General features: G+C 42.8%; 1 protein-coding gene across 7 annotated transcripts in view; it reads left to right on the forward strand.

Annotated features, from left to right (window-relative positions):
- Positions 1 to 17,069, forward strand: part of DCX (doublecortin) — an 89,465-nt gene that overhangs the window by 18,700 nt on the left and 53,696 nt on the right. For all 7 annotated transcript variants that reach the window (XR_004750248.1, XM_035324084.1, XM_035324088.1 and 4 more), the window contains one exon: positions 7,643 to 7,983. Coding sequence is in view for 6 of the 7 variants with exons in the window: in XM_035324084.1 (XP_035179975.1) it covers positions 7,643 to 7,983 (341 nt within the window). In the remaining variant the exon portion in view is untranslated. The remainder of the gene's footprint in view (positions 1 to 7,642; positions 7,984 to 17,069) is intronic.

Raw genomic sequence — 17,069 nt, forward strand, 5'->3', positions numbered from 1 at the left:
CATGTATTTCAGGTGAACAAAAACAGGTGTGCTACTAATTAAATGGTCCTTGGAAGTAACCCTTCTGGTCTCCAGAGCCAGACTTTGTAGGCTTTCCTCACCTGGCATTAGGGGCCTTTCTCCTGAAGTTCTGGATAAATGTTTTACTTCCTAATCCATCTGAAATGGAATGAATGAAGTCTCCTCTATTCTTCTGATCACATCTCTCCTACCCATCAGTTGGGATGTGCCTCCTGGTCCTTTCCAGTACTGAACTCTAAAGCCTTTCTCATTTTGGAGGCCCACCAGGACTCTGCCAACTACGGAGTGCTTTCTGCTGCCTGCTGAGCTCTCACCTGTCACTGCTGCTTGTTCCGTGCTGCCTCCTGTGCCAGAGTTGTCTATGTCCATGTCTCCCAGTGACCTTCTCTCAAAATCCACCATTTTTTTCTCTCTCCCTTTCACTTATAATGGCAGTCTTCCATCACTGCAGTCATTATCTTAATCTTGACCCCCAGTTTTCATCATCGGTTTTAACGTATCTGTAAATAGTGCCCAAGTACATGCTGCCATTTTCGAGGACTGCATTCCTCATTAATCTTCATGTTGCTTTAATGCAATACAGCATCCCATTGCTTCCCTCTTACAGCTGATCCTGACTTGTTGGTCAATTGCTGACAGCATCCTCGACTTGCACACTCCCTTTGCTAAGTCAGGAGTGAGTGTTGGGTCCAAGTGCTGCTGCTTTCTAGCATGGTTGTTCTGGTCAGCAAGTGCATCCTGGAAAAGAGCACCAGGTGAACTTCATCTTATAAGGGGTTCTGGTGACCGAGATTTAGGAAATAGATGAAGTTGCCTTTACAGATTACTGCTGAGCCACCACTGTAACAGTTAATTCTGCACCTGGTGCTGTGAGAACTTGAATATGAAAGATGCTAAAAAGGAAAGCAGCCATCTCTTCCAGCCTTGTTCACATTGATATTAGGGCAGCTTACATTGTCATTCAAGTTTCTACTCAAATCCTCGTGCCTTTGACAGGGTGACTTGTTCCTTGGCTCATTTTGAGCACCCACGTGATTAGGGACCCATTGCAATGAGATGGCAAATCCCCCCTGCCTCAGCTCCGACCGCTCTTTTTCTTTGAAAGGAGGGCTGGGTAAAGGCAGAAGCAGATGCTACGCTCTGGCTTCAGCAGCAAGATGTCTTTAGAAACTCCACGCTTGGCCATGTGTTCCAAACTCAGGTTGCAACTTTTTGTCTCCGTTGTCCCACAGATGAGCTCTCTGGGGGACAAAAGGTTATTTTTAGCCCACTCCATAATTCTGCTGCTTTCTCATGTGGCCCCACTAGCTTTTTCTTGACATAATGCAAAGGACAGTGAGCTGGGACTCGAGCCCAAGCCCAGGGCAGACGCCTGGCTGTTGAAGGCAGCACAGCCCTGGGTTAACTTCACCCCTGGTGGAGGCCGCGATACTTCAGTGAAGCGGGGAACTGACGCTTCCCCCAGAAGCTGGATTCCCCACCTTGCCCAGGTGAGGTGTTTGTCCCTGCTTAGAGGCACTGACCAAACCGGGCTTCCTACTGTGCAAGGCACCATACAAATGTGTACGAAGAGAGCTTCCAGCCCAGGGAGGTTACAGTCTGAACGTATCAACGTGGAAGAAGTTGTTGTTACTGCAGAGGAACTGAGATGCAGAAGGGCAGCCTGACTTGTTTGTCCTAGTTCTGTAAGAGAAGATGGAAGTCAGAGCTCTGAGCTTTCTTGTTCAGGTGCTTTCATTTGTTTCCTGAGTCTTTTTCAGGGTCTGGTCAGAGGTCTGGAGGTACTTGCATGGTTCAGATATTTTATTAAGAGAGGACTTTTGGACCTATTTCTAAAGGAGGATTTCATGTGAAGAAAAGGTCCTTTGCTGCATGTGATCATTGTCAGAAATAAGTGTGAAGTAAGCATTTACCGAATCCAAACAAAGCATAGGCATGGTGAGTAAAGGCAAAAATGAGGACTGTAGATGAAAATTAATACTTGAGAGACAACAAGCAGTTGAAGCTGTAGAGATTTTCCTTTCTGAGCTCCTGGTGTGCCCAGGCCGTTAGGCAGGGCAGAGCCCCCCTTGCGTTGTGGTTGGAGTGCCCACATAGTGGATTCATGCCCTTGTCCTATGCTGGGCTGCTCTAGCCTGCAATGAGTTTTTGCCTCAGTTTAAACATTACAAAAAGCTGAATGGATTTTTTGTTTTGCTCAGTGGGGTTTAATTGCAAACGTTCTTGGGTTGTGTGAGATATTCCAGGAAGTGTTTCCAAGCTTTTGTATCCTGTCATGCCCCAGGGAGTCTTTTCCAAAATCTTGTCCAGGAGTGTTTAAAGTAATCACAGGAGAGGCTCCACCCTGAGGCTGTGCAGTGCCTGGTGTGCGCTGGGAGCGTGGGGTTTGTAGGAAGCATATTGCAGTCCCCACCCTATGTGTGTGTTGCAGTTTGCATAGAAAGCTGAAGCTCGTGTAATCCAATATTGAAGCCCTGGTAACTTGTGGCATTGTTTTCTGTGGCTGTTTTCCTAAGAGCTTGGCTAATTACATCCCATATAACAAAACACCTTCCTGTGGTTCTATTTCCTTGCTCATCCTGGCCATCACACTAGGACTGGTATGGTCCCTGCAGGTAACCTGACGTGACAAATTCTTTATGGGCATCACGTGGTTGTGAAGGCAATTTGGTAATCATACATTTCTTTATTTTTATTTTTTTCAAGAGAACAAGAGGTGCTTCACTCATGGGAGAGCTCCCCGTGGAAGAGCCAGAGGAAGGAAGCTCTTTCATGGTTCATTTTGCCATGGTGGAGTAGGTCTTGAAGCAGAGGAAGATAATTTTTAATGCATAGAGTAGCAAGAAGTTCATGCATTTGATTTTAAAGGACTGCTTTAACACAATATATAGTGAACTCTGCAAGGCATGGAGTCCATTAAATTCCTACTGGAGTAATGGTAAATCCCATGAAACACAAAAGCTGGGCGCAGTAGCAAAGTCTAAACTTCGAGACAGTAGAGCTAACAACCAAAATAATTGACTGCAGCCCACAGAGAGAGTTTTCTGGAATAAGTGTTAGCAGTTACACTTTCAAAATGGCCTAAATCCAGCTTTTCCATTTTTTTTCCACTTCTGCACGTAGTTCATTGCACTTGAAAACTTGCTGGTGCATGCAAAACTTGCTGGTGCATGCTGAGGAAGGATAACTTTTTTGAAAGCGCAGCCTGTCGTATTTAGTATTGTCAAAAAGAGCTGCTGTAAGAGGGTTGAAGGCTTAGCAGTCATCTTGAGCTTAGAATCTCGCTAAGAAACCTTCTCGAAGGCAAACCTTATCTTTGCTGAGATCATCCCTTCTGTAGGAGCTGAATAATCGCCTTGTGCTTCTATCAAATTGGCAGCACAGTGATGTGTAATGCACCCGTAGCCAGAACCGTTGTGTGATACGAGCCATGGCTTCAAATGGCAAATGTGCTGATTATGACCTAAGGTCAAAGCTCCGCTTGCAGTCCATCTATTGCTTAGGGCAGGACAGAAGGAACAAATAAATGCCTTGGCTGGTTTGGTGACACAACAGAAACAGTGACACCTCTGGAGCACACTGCTGTGATGCCAAGTGCACGTCGTCCTGCAGGGCTTTGGCTTCGCGATGCAGGAAGTGCATCTTGTGCTGACCCGGCACTGCACGAGAGAACTGCTGTCCATATCACCGCTGGTGTCATGCCTGCAGTGCAGTATTCAGCAGCACTGTCAGTGTTGTCAGGGGTGCTTCTTGCTTTTACCGAAGCCTCCTAGCTCTCATGCGAGTCTCTCTCTTTGGGGCTGCTGCTCGGGGCTCTGTTGGAAGCAGTGAAATGGCTGTTCATCATACCTTCTCATGGCTTCTCGCTGTGTTTCTGCACGCGTGCACAGCTGCTTGCTGTCTAAAGACGTGCTCCTGAAAATATTTGTGCACAGATTTTTATACTCAGGGCTGGCGAGCAATGTACTTCTTGGAGCCATTTCTTTTGCTCTTGTCTGAATCTCGTATCTGCTTCTTCCCCTTTCTTTGTTATGCTGTGCACTTCTGCAGCCACGCCGTGCTTATCAGGTATGTTTCTGATGGAGCTGTACACCTTGAGTTCTCACCATAGGCTTAGCACAGATGGGAATAGCAAAGAAACCGCTCCTCTCTGATGTATCCTCCATGAGATTTCTCTCCTTAGAGATCCTCTGGCCACAACACCTGTGTTCAAAGCTGGAAAGTTCTTGTGACTTCAGACCATCTTCAGACCAAAAGCTTGATCCTGCTACTACCTTCTGGTAAAATTTGTGTAAAACTCAGCTGTAGGAAGTAAAAATAGCTGATGTTCCAGGCTGGCAAATGGTAAAAGGGGTATGTCTTACTGAGGGACTTCAGTTACGTGGTTATTATTTAAGAGCCATAAACTGGGTCTGGAAAGACATAAATTGTAGTTATCTTTAAATGAAATTAACACTTCAGGTTACATCTGTAGGTCAGGGGAAGAAGGAAATGCCTCTTCCCTGGAGCTATACTGCTATAACTGGGAATGATGCTGAGAGCTGCTATTGTGAAGGGCAGAGCCACATCACTCCGAGCAAATTTCAGGCCAGTTTTAGAATTCAGTAAAATATCCGCTAGGGGTTGGTTACATGAAACAAAGTGAAAAAGAGCTGATTAGATTTTCCACTTGTGACTGTGAGTGTAATCTGAAAGTGTGTATACAACTGCCTAACACTGCATTTGTGGAAACAAAGCCTAGGAGAGGAGAATTGCCTTATGCCATTATTGCCTTCAGTGTATGCTGTTGTAAATACACCAGACAGCTAGCTCTACTGAACAGACCGATAATCTATTTTGCTTAATATACAATGTGGAACTTATTCATAGAAAATATACTTTAAGACCTCATGGTTTTATAGGACACAGCACAAATACATACATTTTTCGTTGTTGCATCCCAAAGTATTATGTAAACAGCTTATAAGCAAGCCTGGCAGCCCTTCAGTAGCAGTTATTGCTACTTTTCAGGTAGGGAAGCAGAGGCACAGGTCAGGAGCTTCCACAGGGAGGCCTGGGGCAGAGGTAAGAGTAGTACTCAAGTCACTTATTCCTAGTATTGCATTTAAACGCAGGAATCCCTTTTCTCAAAGCATCATGTTACTGTATCGTTGAGCATGCTTCCAAAAGTGCCTCTGTCTGGGAGTTATTGGCTCAGGGAGGCTCAGGTTCTTAGAGTTAATTCCCCAGTTTGAGCATCCCAAAGTCTTTGCTGTGCTTCACACTTGGTTATGAAACTTGAGAGAAGCATGGGCCCCCTCTGCACCAGATGTCGCTTGGCTGAAGCAGATAGATAACCCACAGCTCATCACTTATTAATGAGAAAGATTTATCGAATTGAGTGCTTTTGAAAAACAATCTATTTCCAGTGGGAATTCCCTACAATGTATGGAACACTTTGGGGTATCTGTGCTTCCATTGCATCCAATTTGAGAAATGTGAGACACTAAGGAGCTTCAGCTATGGGAACTTCATAGTTTGAGTTTTTTTTCTGACAGCATGCGTGCCCCAAATATAGATTGGTATTCTTTGGTCAGGCCACCAGAGCCTCCTGATGGGGTAATGTTAGTGTGGGGTACACGAGTGAAAAATTCCCCAACTAATGGTGTTCATCACCAAGCCTGTCAGCTTTCTGCATTCTCTATTTCTGTTGTATTTCTGTTCCTTCTTCAGAAGGGAAAACAATACCTCCTTCGTGGTGATAAATGATTTTGGTCACTACATGGCTGCAGAGACAGAAGAGCTGCTGGTGGTGGTGAAATCACTGCGAGCACTCAGCACTTTCTGGCAAACAGGATACGAAGTCAGGGAAAAAAAAAACAACAACAAAACCTAACAACACTTCTGTGTTGTTTCAGTGGCTGCTAGTGACATCAAACAGAGCAGTAGGAAGGACATAAGTACTACGTATCCCTTTGTTTTAAGCTTATTAAAAGGCTTCTATGGCATTCTATCTGTTAGTGGTCGTTCCATGTAGTGTTTGAAGGGATCATAGGAGTATGTCCATCAAAAATGAGATTTAGTCAGATGAAGAATAACTACATGAACACTGTGTACCAGGTATGTGTTACATGCCTGGACCATAATATTTTGGGGGGAAATTGGTGGGCTCTTTGGAAATACATACTTATACCCTGGCTGATTAGACATCAGATCCTGTCCTAGAAGATCCCCTAGTAGAAAGCAAGGTTCAGGTGCTGGGCAGACTTTTCAAAGTTATCCAGGCCACAAAGTTTGCAGTAGATAACAGATAAGGAAATGCAGCTAGTCCGTATTTGAAGAAGGATTTTTTTTTTTCTTATTCAAAATAGTTAAATCTATATTTTGATTTAAAAGCTATCACATTGTTTCAAGGACTTCATTCTGTAAGATAAGTTCAATAAAGCACCAAAAGAAACTCCCTAATATCCTACAGGTACCCATGTTATGCCTTTAAGTTCCGATTAAAATTTTATCTAATGGTGAGACAAAGGACAAAAGCTTCTTCCTCTAGCAATGACTGTTTTTTTTTTTTATAATTATTATTATTATTATTATTATTTATTTTTTATTTTTTTTTTAAATGCATCCTCAAATGCTCAGCAGCCTGAGTCATTTCAGACTAGACAGCTACATTCCCTTAGGGAGACTGTTTTTACAGTCTCATTCTAGTAATAAGTCCTCTAGGATCCATCAGATTTGCAGGCCCCAAAGAAGATCCTACAAATCCTTCTTTAAGGTGATCTTAAAGTGTTCTTTAAGAACCTTTTCACCTTCTTTAAGGTGACCGTAGGTAGATAGGATCCTATAAATTACAGACAAAGCTTGAAACTAATTTTGGATGGGATATATATGTATGTATTTTGTGAATTACTAATAAGACTGCAACATTTAACCCTTCTCTACTATGTCTAAATTTGGATTGAGTATATTTTTGGTTGGTACCAGCCATTTTAAAGCAAGCAGTGGTATTTGGTGTAGTATTCTATCTCAGCTGCCAGTAGGTCTGACTTCGAATAGATCACTGGCACTACAGCAAAGCATATTTGTTCTGCCTGCTAGCTTTATCAAAGCTGCTTTTGGTAGAGATTCTTCAGTACTGGATTTTCATCATTCTTCAGCCTTGACAAAAGAGGTACCTTGTGGATGGATGTTGATACCCTCTTGGCAAGGAGTGACAGACTGTAGTAGTAGCTAGGTCTGTAAAGATGGAGAGGGAGCTGGCAGATTTGCAAAATAATTTAGGTGATTAAACGAATTAGGTGGTTAGGAGCTTTTAGACATCTCACTTGCATCTTCAGGTACCTAATATATTTACAGTTCTCAATCTTGTTTAACCCCTGGTTCACATGGCTGAGTGATGGTGTGTACTTGCTGATGCAAGGTGTGTGACTTGCTTACTTTCAGCAAATGCTAGATTATATTTCAAATAAGCATAAACATTATGAAATTGACTTTTAATAACAAGCTGACATGGAAGTTCTAATGAAAGCAATGAGTAATGTGTTGCATGGTTAATGGGAGAAAGATGTGTAGTTTCTGTTTCTCAGGAGTCTAATGGTAAGAACTGTAGAACTAGACCAGTGTTTATTTCTTTCAAAAGGTGAAAGTTATGTCTGCTCATCTGACAACTTCTTCAAGAAGGTGGAATATACCAAGAATGTCAATCCTAACTGGTCCGTCAACGTGAAGACATCTGCCAACCAGAAAGCACCTCAGTCTCTGGCCAGCAGCAACAGCGCCCAGGCAAAGGAGAACAAAGATTTTGTGCGGCCCAAGCTGGTAACCATCATCCGTAGCGGGGTGAAGCCCCGGAAAGCAGTCCGTGTTCTCTTGAACAAGAAGACTGCCCATTCGTTTGAGCAAGTTCTCACTGATATCACTGAAGCTATCAAGCTGGAGACAGGAGTGGTCAAAAAGCTGTATACTCTGGACGGGAAACAGGTAGGAGATTTTACAGATGTTGCCTTTTCATTTTCCTCTTATCTTGACACTTTGCTGACTAAGAGCAATTTTTGAAGCCTAAAATTAACCCGAGATGATCACTGCCATCTGTTCTCTTAAAATTCAGACTTCCCATGCCAGTGGTTAAGTTGCTAAATTTTCACTGATATTAATATCAAGTAAAGAATGCAGCCAACCGTCTGAGTGAAACAGATGCTTCGTCCTGCACGCCAGTGTGCAGTGCCTTTCTTCCGGACTAGCTAAATAAATAACATGGGGAGTTCGGCTCACAGCCACCAGTTGATTTAGCTCTGAAGTAATTGCAAGAGCTCTCAAGCTTTGGATTCACTAAGTAACTGTGTTGCTTGACTTGCTTTGGCCTTGCTAAGATAAAGCAGTTGATCCACGCATGGTCTTTTGGCTAGCTCAGTAATTAGCAGGAAAAGTATGGAACTGTGTTGCATTTTCTTGACTAAATGCATAAAGAGATAACATGCAGAAAGGGATTTGGGTCAAAAATATTTAGTGGGTCGTCATAATGTGCTTCATGTCTACATTTTCCTGGAACTGAATGACACATCTGTCTCTTATTAGCAGCTATACAGCAATAAGATATTTCATATTACTGTATCTATGAAAACACTTAAAGGAATGTGGAGGATAATTCTGAGGACTGGGAAGAGCTAGATTCTTCTTCAAGGAACATTCTGAGCTTAATTTAACAGTTCTGTGTCTTCTGTAACTGAGGGATAATCTTATTTTTGCATCTGTTTTTCTTGTTCCACCTCTTGTGTTGGGGTAGAACACTGGCTATTCTAGGGTTTGCTACTATTGCTTTAAATTAACTCTCGCTCCTATCTTTGGAGAAAATTATTCAAATACCTTGCCAACACTAGGCAGTGTGTTCAAACAACATGTAGCCTTTACAAATGAAAATGTTCGTCCTTGCAGCACCAAACGTTTGTTCATGAGGTGTCCTAGTCCAGGCGCAGTGTTTGGGAGCTTGAATGTAGCATGTCACTCCAGCCTGCCGGATATTCGGTGCTTTTTCTTCATAAGTTGTATAGCTTATACAGGGGTGGGTGACTTTTCAGCTAAGCTGACCGTAAGTATGGCAGTGCGTTGTAAGTAAGCAGTGATACAGGGAGCGATGTACTGGGAACCCTGAAAGTGGCTGGGGGAAGAGGGAGGAGAGGGACGAGTGATCCTTCCTCATTGAGGAAAATGATATGTGGGCACAAGACCATGCATCTTGAATCACAGTAGCTTTAAAAAGAGCTTAATCGATGGATCTGACCCAAAAGCAGTTGCCTCCTCCTGCTGACAGAGTGCTGTTGCACTGACAGTTGTGGATCAAGATCTTAATATGAACCACTAAATGGCTTCAGTTGTTTGAAATAGCCAGCATTTTGGAGGTGAGGTGCTGCTTTGGACAGAGCATGGAAATAGGAACGCCTCGTGGATTTGTCAAACTGTTCTGTTCTCCTCCTTTAAACCATTTGCAAGAGTAAGAATAGTTTTCCTCTCCAGCTCTGTGAGCAAGACTGAATCAGATGATAAGCTGGACTGCACTGATGGCCGGTTGGCTGGACCAGCCTGTGAAATTGTGCTAATTCCTAAGCAGGAATCTGGGAAATGATGCTTGCTCTTAAGTTGCAGATTGCCTAGAGAAATGCTGCTAAAGGGCAGGAAGCGATACAGTGCTCAAGTCACTGCCTTGCATGGGGACATGGCTGAGCATGGGGCTCAAAGATCTAGGTAATTTAGCAATTACTATGGCAAAGTGTTGTCCATAGCAGCCACAGATAAATGACTGTCCTTGAATCCCAAAATAGAAGGCAACCTTGCTTTCCTCATAGCAAGCTCTGATACCCATATGGGGATTGGTGCCTTGGTACTCTGCTCACTGGGGCAATGTGAGAACTTCACAATTGCTTTTTGTTGCAGGAATCTGATTTCAGTGGGTGAAGACACCCCATTCAGCTCGTTTTACCGGCTTTAAAATTCACCATTTTATGACGTGATTTTTCATTGTGTTAGAGAGCTACCACCAGCAGTTTCAGTGCATGTAAATGTGCGTTTAGTATAGCGGTTAATGAGAGGAATGAGATTTTGTGATTTGACATTAATGGAATGTTTGATATTTGTGGCATCAATTATTGTTGGAGATCCCTGAGGATCAAATCTATTTACCAGTGCTTTGTTCTTATTGGAAGGTTTCCTTCAATGTTTGTATTTTAATCTAAGTTCATTTGAAATCTCCCCCCATGTGTGTTCTCAGTGTTGCAAGCTAAAGCCAGGAGCTTCTGCTGTGAGTGCAGTGTTTGCTGTTAAGGTTTCCATGACATACTGCTCCATAAAGTCTGACCTTCTGATGTGATACTAAAGGTTTTTGCATGTCTGAATCTGACATTAGAAAAACAGTCTTGAATGCCTAATTCTGACAAACAGGACTTTATTTTCAGGAGAAAATATTCATACAGAACTGCAAGCCGCTCGCAGCTGAAATACTGACAAGCATCCTGACAGTCTGTCTCTTGGAGTGTCATCAGAGGCATGTTACTCCCTCTGTTGTGAAACGATAAAATTTACGAAAGGAACATACAAAGGAAAATCATCCTTCCCCACTCCATGAACTGTAACTTAATGAGGGGAAATGATTATTTATAGGCATTTCCATGGTGCTCATCAGTAGAGTAATCAAGATGCTTTAGAAGTACAGACAGTAGTGGCAATGATGGAGTGCTGTGTAAATAATTACACTTCTGTGCACTGCAGACCTGCATTTGGAAATGAGAAAGCAGTTAATTGAGAGCCGGATGGGGTACATTTGAATAAATATAGCACTTAAAACAGCAGTGGGATTAGGTCATTTTAGGAAGTTTTGCTTCTAGTATCTTGGATTGTTGCCTTTTTGAATACTATTGTCCTTTTGAAATTGCTAAATTCACATCTTGTGTTTAAGTAGCTTATTTAACTTGGTCTTGTGTGTATCTCTAATGCCTTGTGCCTAGTCTTGTCTGTACTTGAGCTCCTTCTCTTCTTGGAATATATGACCACCTCTTGAAAAAAGCCCTAGAACTCAAAAGGGGCTTCAAACTGTTGGCCAAAGAAAAGTCATGATAGAATCACAATAGACACTTTTGAACTTTCATGGCCATATAGGATATGGTATATGCCGAAGAATTTGATGCTTTAAACAAAAACTTCTACAGGGGATCACATTCAGTGTTTCATTTTATGTCTACAGGTTCTGTTGTGTTGAGATATGTAATATAATTTCTATGTGTATGCAGGATTGAATTTGGTCTGATCTGTGGGCCATGTTGGAAAACAGCATATTGGCAGATTCTCTTTTTTAAACTATTAGTTATATCAGTGTCCCAAATAAGTCTGGATTCTTGGGAGCACCGGCTATTTTATACACACATGATGGTAGTTTCTTCCTCTTGTAGCTGAACTGAATTAGAAAACAGAATTTGAGTTTGTGGATGAAGTTGTATTCAAATATTTTGAATACCACAGTCTCAACTAGAGCTTGCAAATGCTGTATAGATTTACTGTCCTGTTTGTGCTTGAGCTTCTCACTGTGGTGTACAATAAACAGGTGTTTGTATGGAAGAGGGGAGGCTATTTCATGACTGACAGCCCATCTTCTTTCTGCGTCTTGCCTTGCAGGTGGTGTTTGTCAGCATTCATTCCTGCTTTAAGAAATGAACTGTGAAAGTTAATGTCTTCTGTACATACTGAGCTTCTCTTCTCCTGCCCAGTCTTGCATTCCAAAGTCTGAAACATCCAGCAAGTATACAAGGAGATGCAGCAACAAAAATCAGTCTTTTTTAAAATATGGTTGGCTGAGTGGTGATAGGTTAGAGGGACCAGGTTTGGTTCTTCTTTCCATTAAGATACTTTTCAGTGGTATGGAATTCCTTCTGGTTTTTCTCTAGCTGATATATTGCCATGTCTTAATTAACTAAATGCTCCTTTCCATCAATTAGCATCACCAAATAAGCAGAATAAAGTGCTACTCAGGTGGAGAGAGCTTGTAGGCTCTCTTTCTCTATAGTTACAGAGGTTCTGGTTAACAAGCGGGGCAACTGAATGTCTTCTTAGTCATAACAACATACAATGACCTCTTCTGGACTTCAAAATCTTAATGCACAGGGAGAAGTTAGACATGTGCTATTTATTGATTTTTATCTAGCCCAAACAAAGTGCTTCTGTTCCGTCTGAGTGTTAGCTGTCTCGCTAGATGAAGTTACATAAATTTTTATATGTCAGGGCACTTGTGACTGTGCTCCCGAAAGAATTTCTAGTCTTAATGAAATGCTCCCCTCTAGCAATCTTGGCTTTGATAAGGATTCCATGTGGCAGGTGATGAGTGGAGTTCATCTTTCTGTTTGCAAAGCAGATGCAAATGCATAGGAGGCCAGCCCACCTCTCCTGTCCAGAGGAGAAGTTGCCTTTTAGATGACTTGCATTTAGAAGTTGCATTTTAGATGACTTGCATTGCAGGAAGGGCAGCAGCAGCAAAGAGGGAGAAGCAGGATTACTGAGCTCACAGTAAGTTAAAGGTTGATACTTCCAGATAACAGCTAACAAAGTAGTTGGTAAAGCAGCTTCTGGTGCTGCACTACTAGTAAAAAGCTACTCTGGATGTATCTATGCAAGTTGCACTTGAGAAACTAGATAAACTTTGGAGTTGTTGCATTGATTTTAAGCTGGTATTTGGAAAAAAAAAAAAAAAAAAAAAAAAAAAAAACAGTAAAAATGTCCCTGCTCAAGTCAGTGCTGGCAATGGACTCTGTTGCCAGGTTAGTGTAGCTCTATTGGTTATATTAACTTTTGTTAATGTGACACAGGATGAGATTTGTACCAAAAATACAAATGTTTCCAACTGCTGTGACTTGTAGTTGATGCTCAGAAAGGTGAATAGCTCCATGACAGACCTAGTAACATCTGCATTGATGAAGGATCAGGTAAAAAAAAAACAACCAACCTTCCCTCTAGAGAGAGCCCTGCAGATAGTTAACTTACGCCCTGAGGCATGAGGTTCAGGGCTTTAAAGCAAACAAATGGGTTTGCTTTGTTTGACACATCCTGCGGTAGGATGTGGAACTTATCCCTCTGAGACTTCACAACTGCCCATGTGGATGCTGAAAAACTGCACTGAAGCAACCCCAGAACAAAGTTTCATGCCCTGCTGCAAAGCTGGGGAAGACCTAGCCGCAGAACAAATGGGAGGGAAGAATAGGAGGTGGGTGCACATGTATTTTGTATTCTCCCTCCTGCAAAAGGCTCTACAAAGGCTGGTGCTAATGGGGAGAGGTGAGTCCTGTCTTCCTTCCCTGCTGCATAAAGCCGTAACAATGAAACTGTTTCTGCTTTGCATCTTTTTCTTAGCCCTTTGTTAGCGCTTCTTGTTAACTGCTGAGATTTGGCAGGCCTTTCATAAGCCTCACACCCTGACATCAGGACAGGTCTGGCTCAGCCCTAGCAGAGGAATAGCCCAGGTGCAGGATCTTTGCCCATAGCCACCTCCCCCGCCTGATCATTTCAAATGAAGATGAAGTCCCTGCTTCATTCCTCCTTGTTTCATTTGCAGACTGCCCTGACTCAGGCTCTTTGTGTGAGATGATTCCTCAGTAGGAACTGTCATGGCAAGAAGGGTAAGTAATAATGCATAGGCTGAAGAACTTCTGAACCCAAACCACTTACACGGCCAGACAAGGCAGCCTGGTTCTCTATCTTTAGGGAGCTCTTAGTCTAAGCTGGAAATTCAGCATCGCCTGATTCATGCAATGACTAGACACTAACACAGACAAAACCAATTAGTCCTCAGGTATCCCTTCAGGATTCGATTATACACTACAGTGAATAAGCCAGGCTTCCATGAATGTGTATCCAAGTACTTAGGATAAAATATTCAGAAGATTTTCTGAGATATTATTCAGAAACCTTATGCTTCTTAATTTTTGTTTCTATAGGTCTGTAGGCCAGAGAATCTGGGATAAAAGGCCCTGCCTGGGACACTGATGTCTGCCCCAGAGTGGCCCCATCGGGCACTGTTGCTGAAACCATGCTTGCCAAACTAGCTAGCTAGTGCCTTCGGTACGGTGCCAACTACAGACAGGTGGCAAATGCCCTAACCCTGTAGCACTGATGCCATGGTAACCGCTGCCAATGAGAGAATGGTGCCCTCCACCTCTAGTGAACCTGAAGAGTTACTGATTTAAACACAGGTTTATTAAATAGCTACAATCAAATAGCTGGTCAATTGGTTTGCATTGTAGTCTGTTTAAAAACAAATCAACAAAGCATGTCCTCCTTCAGGGATTTAGCGGATCACAATGTCAAGGATTTTGGCAAATGCCTGCTAGTGTATATGGCTTTGGATCAGTCCTTGCCAGAGGTGGCTCTGGGAGTAAATAATGCTTTGCCTCAGACCTGCTGCACATGGCTGGAGCTTTCTGAGGGAGCTGTTCCTGGAGCAGAGAGATAAACTGTTAAATCAAGTCCTTCCTTCCCCACTGAGGACGGGCTGTTTGAAGTGTTGGGGTCTATGGACAGACTTCAGTCATTTTTCTAGTCCCCCCTTTTTTTTTTTTTTTTTTTTTTTTAATCTGTCTCTGTTGTGTGCAATTTGACGGTGACACTCTCAAAAAAGGTGACACTTCTTTTTTTTTGAGAGGCTGCCCTGTGTGCAGTCTCTGCGTGCTAATTCCTGTATTTATTAAAGCAGAAGCAGTCTGATCTCAGCAGCTCAAGTCTTGACATTGTCTGCTCTCATGTGAGCATTGGGGCTGATGTGATTGCCGTTAGTGTCATCTCCAAAAAATAACTCCCCAAGCCATGTGTAGAAAATAGGAAGACAGCAAAGGAGCTCGTCATCTTTAAAATCTGGCAGATATTTTTCCATTGCTTTCCCTCAGCCTCCTGTTTTGGAAGAAGGTGTCGTGCTCCTGCTTGCCATCCAGCAGGCCTCTGGCACTATTTGTTGGCGTTTTTTTGTTCTGTAAACACTGGCTAAAGCTGTGATGACTCTATCGTCCACTTAAGGCAATGAGAATCCAAGTCCAGAAGCAGGCTTCAGTACTGCTTGCTAAAAACTGTGGGTTTTCTAGAGATGCAAGCCTTGCTAGTAGACATGTATTGACCGAGATCCACATGAACACCTGCTACTTACATCACAGATGGCAGGCTGTCAAAATTATTGGAGGATGCAGTCAGATCTGACCTGGTGACCTAGAAGTACATGGCCCCTATTACTGAATCCTGGTGCTATTCACACCCCGAAAGAGATGTACGTTAAAAATTCAGTCCTCACCAGCATCTTTATTTTGGCAGTTCTTTCTGTCATGGAGTGACATGTTCCCTTTTCACTCTGAATCCCAGGAGAGAAGAGGATTATTCACTGTAGTGCCGGGGGGGGGGGTTATCTAGGAATAAATGGGCTGAAAATGAGCAAGGGAAAATTAGGCTGAGTATCAGGAGCTGAGACAGGCCAAGAAAGACTTCTATTTATTTATTTATTTTCAGTGGTAATTTGTATCATTATGTGAAGCAGAAAATTCTGGTTCCTTTTTGGTCTTCGAGTAGAAATCCCGTCAGTGTGAATGGGATACCCCTGAGAGGGAGCGGGTATGCTGAATGTATTCTGTGCAAACATCTACCTCAATGCTTGGAATCCAGTAGACGTTTCATTTTGATCACAAGGTACAAACAAATGCATGTAGTCTTTCCCCTGTGTACTGGGGGGATGTCCTGTTACTTCTGGTGGGCCTGAGTCCTTAGTTCTTATGCTCTGAGTAGCATCATGTATGGTACCTTGGCTCATGTCTCCCTACCTGCTCTAGTGCCCCAAAACAACAAATACTGCCCTGTGCTTACCCAGCACGAGAGACCTCAAGAATCTGACTGTGGTTGGTGCTGTATTCCACACCTCGTTGCAGGTTCCACCTCTTGTCTGTCTGAATCCACTTGTTTCCTTCCCAGCTCTTCTTGGCCTTTGATCAAAAGGCTGTTTTCACTCTATAGTAAGTAAGCTACGACAGCTCATCTTCTTTTAGGAAGAGCTTGCACTAGCTCTGGGTAAGGCATGCAGCCAAACTGCAGGGGCTGGTAAGAAAGTGTGATAGTGCTATTGGCCAGCACAGCAGTATTTCCCCCTTTCTTGTCTCTGAAACTACACACAAAACCAAACTAGGGATTTTTACTGTGTATGTAGTATGTGTGTCTTGATGGAGCCTAGGTGTTCGGAAATGAATCCATGGTGCAAAGGGCCCAGACTGAGCAGTAGAGGTTGTCTAAGGCCTCGTGTGTTTGTACATACTGCAAGTGTCGTTCAAAGGTCTCTGTTTGGGGCATGTGATAACGTTGCTCATGTGCAGAGGATAACAGCTTCCAGCCACCCTCGGGTCTGCCAGGGGTGACGAAAGATATTGGCACTGAAATGTAATAAAAGCATGTCTAAAGGAGGTTAGGAGGAAAAAAGTTGGATCCAGTCCATCCAGATTTTCAGAATTGGCTAAGGTAGGCCTGCATATGTGGAGAAGTGCAAAGACAAGCCATGAAAGCTAAGGGCTATTCCAGCTTGTGTTCAGGGCTTCTCAAGCTGCATCGAATTGATTAGCATACAGAGCTGGAATTGCAGGCCTGCTCCTGGAAATTTGCTTAGCTCTGAATTCAAACTGAATAGGGAAAAATGTGCAAGGCTAATAACCAGAGCATTCACCACTCCAGGCCAGGAGACGCACCCTCTCCCCCGTGAACATAGTCTTTTCTGAATTAAGACATATTTCTCGTTTTCTGGTTAACAGCAAACAGGGTGTGTATGAGTGTATGCATGTGCATCTATCTGTACAAATACATTTTAGTGTTCCAGAACACAACTCTGCAGCTCAGCTTGCTGTCCAAGTAATCTAAGTTCTCCTCTTAAAGAAACCCAGGGACTGCTGTGCTCTGAAAGTAAGAACCTTGAGTCATGTTATTGTTTCTTCTTCCCTTACTCGAATAAACAAAAGACATTTTAATAGAGTTTTTTACTGTACTTTTAAAGCATATTTCATTACTTGTACATTATGCTT

This window comes from Oxyura jamaicensis, chromosome 4, assembly GCF_011077185.1.
Source record: "Oxyura jamaicensis isolate SHBP4307 breed ruddy duck chromosome 4, BPBGC_Ojam_1.0, whole genome shotgun sequence".
NCBI classification, from domain to species: domain Eukaryota; kingdom Metazoa; phylum Chordata; class Aves; order Anseriformes; family Anatidae; genus Oxyura; species Oxyura jamaicensis.